This window comes from Anthonomus grandis, unplaced genomic scaffold (assembly GCF_022605725.1).
Source record: "Anthonomus grandis grandis unplaced genomic scaffold, icAntGran1.3 ctg00001162.1, whole genome shotgun sequence".
Taxonomy (NCBI): domain Eukaryota; kingdom Metazoa; phylum Arthropoda; class Insecta; order Coleoptera; family Curculionidae; genus Anthonomus; species Anthonomus grandis.
In genome coordinates this window covers 1-9,207 of record NW_026088689.1, presented here as the reverse complement: position 1 = coordinate 9,207, position 9,207 = coordinate 1, and the positions used below count along the sequence as shown (strand labels likewise).

At 36.8% G+C, this 9,207-nt stretch overlaps 1 protein-coding gene across 1 annotated transcript; it reads right to left on the bottom strand.

The window, feature by feature from the left end:
* Positions 1-817: 817 nt before the first annotated feature.
* Positions 818-2,241, bottom strand: LOC126750039 (uncharacterized). The gene has a single exon (XM_050459546.1). It carries the CDS (start codon positions 1,793-1,795, stop codon positions 818-820), a length of 978 nt encoding a protein of 325 aa, XP_050315503.1. The 5' UTR covers positions 1,796-2,241.
* Positions 2,242-9,207: the final 6,966 nt, after the last annotated feature.

Below are 9,207 nucleotides of genomic sequence, written 5' to 3'. Positions count from 1 at the left end.
AGCACTTCGAGCTCTACATTGTCTTTTGCCTCCGTTGGACAGTTTTCCAGTTCGCGTCCTAGTATCTCATTGAAGAGGTCCCAGTCCGTTTTCCTGGCGTTCCTGTAGGTCTCCGGATTTGTATCCATAGATTCTAGATCGAATCTTATGTACCTGTGATCCGACAAACTTGGTTCGTCGGATACATGCCATTTTTTAACGAGGTCGCAGATGCGTCCCTTGCCAATGGTTAGATCAATTACTTCTCTGCGGAGTATGTTGACGAAGGTCGGTTCCTCCCCCACATTAAGTATATTTAGACCGGAGGCAGCACAGTAATTTAATAATGATTCGCCCCGTTTGTTTGTTCCAGTGCTTCCCCAGATAGTGTGGTGAGCATTGGCGTCACAGCCTATTATAAGGTTTTCCAATCTTTGATGGTCTATCAACCTCCGAACTGTTGTCGGAGGTGGTTCCCCTTGTTGATCGTGCGGAAAGTATGCTGATACTATTATTGTATCGTAGCTCCTCTCCGCTGTTTTGATTTGTACTTTGACCGCCGCTGTGTCCCTGTCACAAAACTCCCACAGCGGTGTGGCCTCTATATCTTTTCTTATAAAGATACAGCTTCTTAGGTTAGGTCCCTCTTTTGGGTCTGACACTAGTCTCCCGTTGAGGTTTCCTAGTCCCCTTATCTGGCCCCTATAAGTATAAGGTTCCTGAATCAGGGCTATCTGAATATTGTTGTCGGCTATGCATTTTTGTAAGGCCGCAGTGGCTGCTTTGCAGTGGTGGAGGTTAATTTGTATCAGCCTCGCACCCATTGCGGAGAGCGATTTTAGGAGGAAGAGGTTCCCGGCAATCCCTCTGTTTCCATAGGGGTTGCCTGGTCCCTCTTCTCTTTCTCTTGGCTGCCGGCCAAGAGTCTAATTTTTATGCTGCCAAAGTTAAGGTATAGCGATTGATTCGCTTCCCTTACTTTGGCCCAGGATTTCTCGTCCATGAGGAGCGTTACCAGGCAACCCTTGTCGTCCTGGTCCTTCCTCATGTCGAGCACTTTCCACAAGCTGGTGTTGATGTTGTTTTGAACATCCAGCTTGTGTAGGAGTGCTTTCGGTTCCTCAGTAGGTCCCGGCACCCATGTTATTGCCTTCACCGGTCTGGGAAGTTTGCCGTCCTCCGTTATCTGGAGTTCAGCCCCTTCCCAGGGAGTTTCCTTCTGCACCAGTCCGACGAGCCAATTTTTAGTTGACTCGTCGACACAGGTGATGTGAAGGATTCCCCCACCGTGGCTTACGCCTGCAAACTTGGGCGCGATTTGTGATCCGCTCTGCAGAGCGAGCGTTTTGTTGAGCAGCCAGCCCTTTAGGGTGTTTGCCTGCTCCTCCGAGACGAATGCCTCGGGGTATTTTTTGGCTGTTATGGCCATTCTTAGCCCCGCCGCAGCATCCCGATAGGACAGCCCTGGTTCCCGTCTTGGGCCCCTGGGCTTTTTCCTGGGTCGTTTTGACTCCGGCGGAGTTTCTCCCTCCGAGCGATGTCGTTTTTGCGTCTCGCTCGTATTGGCCTTGGTCTGGGTGGGTGTCAGTGCCTCTTTGGGCCCCGTCCCCCCCCTTCCCTTGGCCGCCAACAGTTTGGCTTTCCTTCTTTGAGCCCCCGACGGTCGTTTCCTCCCGGCAGGTCCCTCTTTTACTTTCTCAGCGGCGGTTCCTTGCGGCCCCGCCGTTGACTTCTCAACAGCGGTTCCTTTAGGTGCCGCCATTGCTGGCAAAGGTTGCTCTTGGCCCCCTTCTTTGGTTTTTTTGTTTTGGTCCATCCTAGATGTTCCCACGAGTAGCTAGGGAAAGGGTGGTCCACCCCTGCAGAGCCCCGCATGCAGGGGTAAGGCTGGATACACTGGGGTGCGCCTTGTTCCCCAGAGTTGGCCGCTAGTGACTGGGCTTCCCCCCAGTCTTGCATCCCTTGGCGCGCGCCATACCCTAGGAATTGGGAGATTTTATAGTGTTCTCACCACGCGGTCCGGGTGGTTAAGCCCAGACCCCCGTGCCGTTCATCAGCACGTACCCCACGCTCCCTTTCAGGATCATGGGGGTCGTTGCGCCGAATGGACGGTTTACGGTGTATAGCTGGTCCGCGACGATGACCTTCAGTTGGCTCGGACGGGTGTAGGCCCGTTGGCTTCCCTTATAGTCACCGTTAACCGGAACCATTTCTGGTTTTCCGGCCGTTCTCCTATCCGCCACCTGGAGACGCGCCTGACAGGTTGCTGAACCCCCGCAGATGTTTACTGCGGTGTCAGGTTTTTTAATGTTGATCATTTATGAAAATTTTGTTTTTTTATAATTTGATTGTTTATCCAACATTTTTACATCTTGAAAATTGGTGTACTATTATCTCGGCATGTTTAGCAAGAGCTGTCCTTAATATTAAAGATTTTCTAGTCTGACTTATCTTTTATGTTCTATAATTCTTGTTTTTAAGTATTTCTCGGTTTGTTCAATTAAACTCCTTTACATTCTGAACAGGGAATTTTATAAACAACCCCACTCATTGGTTTATTAGGAGTAGGTGTTTTTTGATTCATCAAATCTAGCGATAATCGACCTTTTCTCTTTCCTGTTTTTAGATCAAGGGTTTTGAGTGGCATTTCTTTATTAAGGGCATACTTAAATTAAATTATTTCAAACCCTTTGATATATCTTAATCAGTTAATCTTTAGCCAAGAAACCTCCCCCTATCAATGTCGGTCGTTTCACTAGTATTTTACGTGAGTTGTCGCTGTCACACTAAAGGCAAGTATTTTGCTATGTGGAAAAAAATTGTGAAAAGAAGTGACAATTTAAAAACTTGAAATGGTCATATATTAGGAACGAAAAACTGAATTAAAAAACACTGAAAACCGTTTCTGTAAATCGAAGGGGAAACAAAAACAAGCAGATATTTTACGCTTATCTGCAACCCTGGATACAGGATGATATACACCCCTACAATCTTAAACCGAAAGAACGGTCGAGTCATCTTGAAGTTCTTAAAAAATGTTTTTCAACGATATCATAGAAAGCCACATTTCAAAAAAATCTTTTCTGTTTATTAAGAAAAACAATAAATAAAAACACTATTTTTTAATATTATTTTGTAATGTTATTTTAAAAACAATAATAAAGTCTACTTTCAAATTCTTCATGTACATTTACAAATGTTTCTCTGGATAGAGCAGGACAGTCCTGAACTATTCTATGCTGGAATTAGATAGACTCCAGCTTAGGCAGATAGACCTCTGTTACATTTGAGCATACATGTCGCAATTTTATTTTTCTGCTTTAAATATTGGGCCGATAACACCATCTCCCAATGTACCAGCCTAAATATTAATTTTCGTGGGTTATTGAATATGCCCTTGTCTAAATACAGTGTGGTGACTTTAACTGGAATAAATTCAGTTAAAACTAATCAAATTTTATCTCGCAAAATTCCTGAGACCCGTCGATTTTTGTTTATTTTTTTTTTCACATTTCAAGATAGTTTTTGTATTTTTTCACCTACAGGGGGGGGGTCCAAATTAACCCAAACTTTTTTTTTCAAACGGAAAGCCACTTTTTTTAAACTCTCATTGAAAAGAGCCCTTTTTACTGATTAAATTGCCCTATTTACTTTTGTGATTATCTAAAGGAGAAATACAAAAAAAAAATATTAAATTATTAAAAGTCTCGAAATATTTTGTGTTGGTAAATTTTTGGCGTGTTTGTTTATTTTATTGGTATCGAGACATTTCCTGACATTGTTTTAGTGTCACTGTTAAAGCGAATTTCAACCAGTTGCTAAATCAGTTAACTTATTATATTATATTGAAAAAATGCCTTATTTATCCGAATCCCACAAGATTGAAATCTTAATGATGATTGGTTGGATGATGGGGACAGAAGTCGTACTCAGCTAGAGGTTGTCCACTTATTCAGGCAGAAATATCCAGATTTGCCACCTATTAACCAAGGTACGGTTAGTAAAATCGAAAGCAGATTTCGAGAAGTTGGGCACGTGATGGATGTTTCAAGACAAAGGTCTTCTAAAATCGATGAAAACACCCAATTAAATGTATTGTTAGCGATGGAAGAAAATCCGGTAACTGCAGCCAGAAGAGTAGCTCACGAAAACTCTATTTATCATAAATCTGTGCTAAAAATTTTAAAAAGTGCAAACAAACGACCTTATAAAATGCAACCCGTTCAAGAGTTATTGGAAGACGATCCAGATCGCAGAGTTCAGTACTGTGAATTAATGATGAACGCCATTGACGAAAATCGCATATCTTCGGAGTGGATCCTTTTTTCTAATGAGGCTACATTCACTCTAAATGGCCATGTTAATAAGCAGAACTATCGCTACTGGTCTGACGAGAACCCACACTGGGTAAGGGAGACTAATACACAATATCCCCAGAAAACTAATGTTTGGGCTGGCATAATTGGCAGGCAACTTATAGGGTCCATATTCTTCAATGATAACTGGGGAAAGATATCTAGAATTTCTTGAACATGAACTAGTTCCAGTCTTACGTGCCTTATATCCGAGTCAGTTAATAATCCAGATTTGTATGATGAAAGAATCTGGATGCAACAAGATGATACTCCCCCATATTATGCCCGTAATGTACGCCAGTATTTAGGTGACAATTTTCCAAACAGATGGATTTGTAGAAGGGGTGCAATCGAGTGGCCGTGGGGACATTTGAAAAGTCAAATTTATATGAGCAAACCAAGAAACCTAGACGAACTCAAAGAACGTATTAGGCAAGAAATCCGACAAATATCTCCAGAAGTGTTAGAAAATGTCAGAAACGAATTTTATTATATAATAATAATAATAATAATAATAATAATAATAATAAATCGTATTTATTTAACAAACCCTGCAAATTACAGTATTTGCCTGAACAGGCGAAGATTAGCTAAAAGCTACTCTTTATCTCTTAACCTATCCAGTTTAAAAAAATAAATAAATAAATAAATTAACCAAGAACAACCAATCATTGCTGTTCCAAGAATAAGATCTTTATAGAATCTTCGATAAAAATAAATGGTAAAATGAAAATTTGGCCTGAAACGATTAAATAGAATGACAGCTTGATAGGTGAAAGAACGTTCAAACATTGATGTAGTATGACGTGGCATTGAAAGTATATTATACCTTATATTACGACTATGAACCTTAGTCACAGATTACTCCTCCTGGAGGAGTAATCTGTGCCTTAGTTCTGTAAATCATCTTTTTACACAAAGACACAGGTGTGCGTGTTTTAAATAGGCGATATAAAAATACTAATAATTACAACTTAAATATATTTACAATTTTTAGCCATTTAAGTTGTAGTATAGCTTGTGATACATGGTCGTATTTCCTAAGATTATTAATAAAACGACAACATGTGTTTTGAATACGCTGCAAGCGATTTTGCGTTATTCTATCTAGACATGGGTAATACACAATCATACAATAATTAATGATAGTCATAACCAAGGATTCAGAAAGCTTTTTCTTGTTTTGTAATTTAAAATACTTTTATTTGCATAAAGCATTCGCAAGCGTAAATAACATTTTTGTAATAACATATTGCAGTGATCCCTAAATCTGAGAGATGTGTCAACAATGAGACCTAAAATTTTTACGTGATTTGAAAAAGTGAGAGTAGTATTATTAAGCTGTTATTATCGTCTTGGGCTTTGCCAACAAGTAAATGATGAGCATCCTATACATTAAACGCAACTTTTAATAATTTAATGGTTTTTATTTTTTTTTCGTATTTCTCCTTTAGATAATCACAAAAGTAAATAGGGCAATTTAATCAAGAAAAAGGGCTCTTTTCAATAAGAGTTTAAAAAAAGTGGCTTTCCATTTGAAAAAAAAAAGTTGGGGTTAATTTGGACCCTCCCCCTGTAGGTGAAAAAATACAAAAACTATGTTGAAATGTAAAAAAAATAAACAAAAATCGACGGGTCTCAGGAATTTTGCAAGATAAATTTTGATTAGTTTTAACTGGATTTATTCCAGTTAAAGTCACCACACTGTATGTGTGAGTTTTCATTATTCTAGTAACGAGAGTTTTGATTATTAACATGCCCATTTAAAAAAGAAACTTTTCTCATATTATTCTCTTATTTTCATATTTTTCAGGCTTCCTCAATCTTTGAATGGAAAAATAACTCGAAAATCTGGAAGAAATGAACAATAATTTGAAATTTCCATAACGGAGAAAAAAATCCAAATGCCTTGAAGGTAGGAAAACTTCCGAGAAAAATGAAAAATCTAGTGAATAAAAAGCATTTCTTGAAATGCAAAACTTGCATTTCAACGAATTGTTAATTTTATAATAATAATAATAATTGACAGTTTATATTTCCTCATAAGATATTACATATGCTCACTCATAGATATAGATAAGTCTACAATATACTTAAATATAAATACAAAGAAAAAAATCCATCAGTGTGTATTAATTCAGTATGTAACTGTAAAGAGGAAATAAAGGTCATGTTTCAGCTACCCTCAGAATAAGGAGCTGCTAGGACCCTGGATATTTCACTTATTATTTAGAAAAAAAAATCGTGAACCGCATTATAAACTGTATACGAATAGCCATACCTTACATCCATAACTAACCGAAAAGAAAAAAATCTAAATTATCCTAGTTTACTTATTATTTACTAATAGTGGGCAGGGAAGGAGGAACGAGGGGGACAGGTATATTGACTATATTTCTGTTGTAGATTCTTATAGTAGAAAAAAATATACATATAAAAATGTATATTTCCAACGCGCGCCAGATATAAACACGGAATGCTGACACAAAAGAGAGCAGAACCAGGGTTACAAATTTACCAGAGATGTCAGTATTAACAGGAAATAACATAAATTATTTTTCAATGCACTAAATATTATTTTGTTTAGATGAAAGAACCATTTTTATTGATTTTTTAAAAGCCGATATAGATTTAGAAAAATCCAAAATTTTGTATTTATTAATTTTTGGACAAAATATTGTAAGAAAGTGACTTTAAAAATTTCTTTCTTATGTAAAGGTATAGACAAAGAGTAATGTCTGCGAATATTTATATTGTGAACATCAGTACGATATCTGAGCTTATTACAGAGATATGGTGGTGCTTTAAATTTCATTATTTTGTAAAAAAAATATATGAAGTGCAACTCCGGCGATCTAACATATTAAGCGGCGATATCGACGAACATATCGGGAGTTAACATATTAAGCCATTTAAGATCTACTAATTGTGTGATACACTAACTTGTGTTCTAACTAATTTATGTAATACCCTTTCCCTACGTCTAATTCCACAAATAAACCTTATGCAAGAGTTAGCGCAGTCTAAAAATGGTCCATATACTGTATCTGCATAATTAAAATAGGATAGAATTAATGAGTCGCATAAATTTTTTTTTGTTTCTTTTGACAGAACTTTTTGACTCGAGACTCTATTTACTAGAGCAAGGTCAGCATTCAAATAAAAATTAGCTCTTTTAACAGCTAGCATTAAATGACAAATATAATTGTGTCGTCCGCGTAGAGGTGGTATTTACAGAATTGCAATTTATCCATGAAAGCCGACGTAAAAATGCTATACAACAAAGGCCAGAATGCTACCATGAGGGACGCCAGACAAAAAATAATGTAAAATATTAATCAAAAGTTCGTGATTTAGAATATCAAATGCTTTAGAGTAATCAAGTAGTATTAAAATGCATTAAAAATAAAAGAGTTAAAATACATTGCATCACCCTTGTCCAAACTGCCGACAACCCCAATATATATTCTTTATCTATGGACAACCCCATCGGTGACGTCAGTAAGAGCGGTAACACAGCTAAAGGTGCATTCACAATCAATTCGTGGGTGGAGTGACACTTGGACAGGCATGCTAGTAGGTTATAAATAATAGGACCATTCACAATAAAATTCAACTTTAGCATGTGTGCTGAAGTGGACAAAATTGTTTGCAAGTTGCAAGCTTTTTATGTCTTGCCGCGTTATGACATGCGTATTACCTTTTTATTATTTTATGTATGTTTTGATTTAATTTTGAGAATTATCCTGTTGTTTTGTTTCGTGAATAGTGAACTAAGTTTAACGCAAATAAAACAAACTATGGAAAAATATTAAATGCGTTATATTTGCTGCATATTACCTTGGCCACTTTTGCTGTTAAAAGAATTAACTCTCATGGATGAAGTGAAAGTGCCAAAGCCACATAATCCCCTGATCAGTCTTATTTATAAATATAGGTACATGATTATATTAAGTTTTCTAGGCAAAAATAACTTAAAAGCATAATAAAACTCAACATACTTCTAACGAAGAATAGATGATGACTTAAGATGAAATCCAAAAATGTAACAAACAAAAAAGTTATCGAGTATATTTAGTATACTCGTAATAAATATAATAAAGCAGTCCATTTCCCTGAGAAATATTTTAAATTTATGACATTTATTTATAGTTCCTCCATTAAGACACGAGTACATATTTGGTTCAAAATAATGAAACTTATCATAGTGGGTATCTGTGTTTGCTCTAATATTTTTTATGTCAATTGAAACATCTAGCAGGACATTATCAATCTGCTCAATTGACTCTTTTGAAGAAACTTCCAGTTTTTGCTTTTTTTCTAGGTAGTTAATTTTGGTTTCTCGCTTCTCTCTATATTATTTTCTTGATGAGGATTGACAATCTGAGTATCTGTCCTTAGAATTGGCACATATTCCAATGCGTCATCTAAATTATAAAAGTATTATCAAGTTGTAAGTACAAATTCACTTGTAGTATCCCTGCAACAGAAGCCCCACAGTTTTTCTTTTGGTATAAGGGACCTATATCTTCTAGGACCTATCTAGATTATATATCTGCCTTATCATAAAGAGGCTTGCTGATAATGTAATTAAATTTTTTGGACTTTTTTTTCTTCCAGGCATTTGCAGCCTTTTCAAATTTCTTCCTGGTTGCTACGGGACTTTATATCTTCTAGGCATTTGCATTTATTTTTAAATTTATTGCAGGCATCTGGATTAACATGGTTCTCTTTTTCAGCTACTTTTGCTAATCCAATACTAAAATTAGATTTTTGATAAAAAATGTCTGTGGATATTTTTCTTAAAGACTTAAAGTTCTGAGGTTCGGGAAAGACGTATTACTCTTTTTCAGATTATTTTTTAAATTGAATT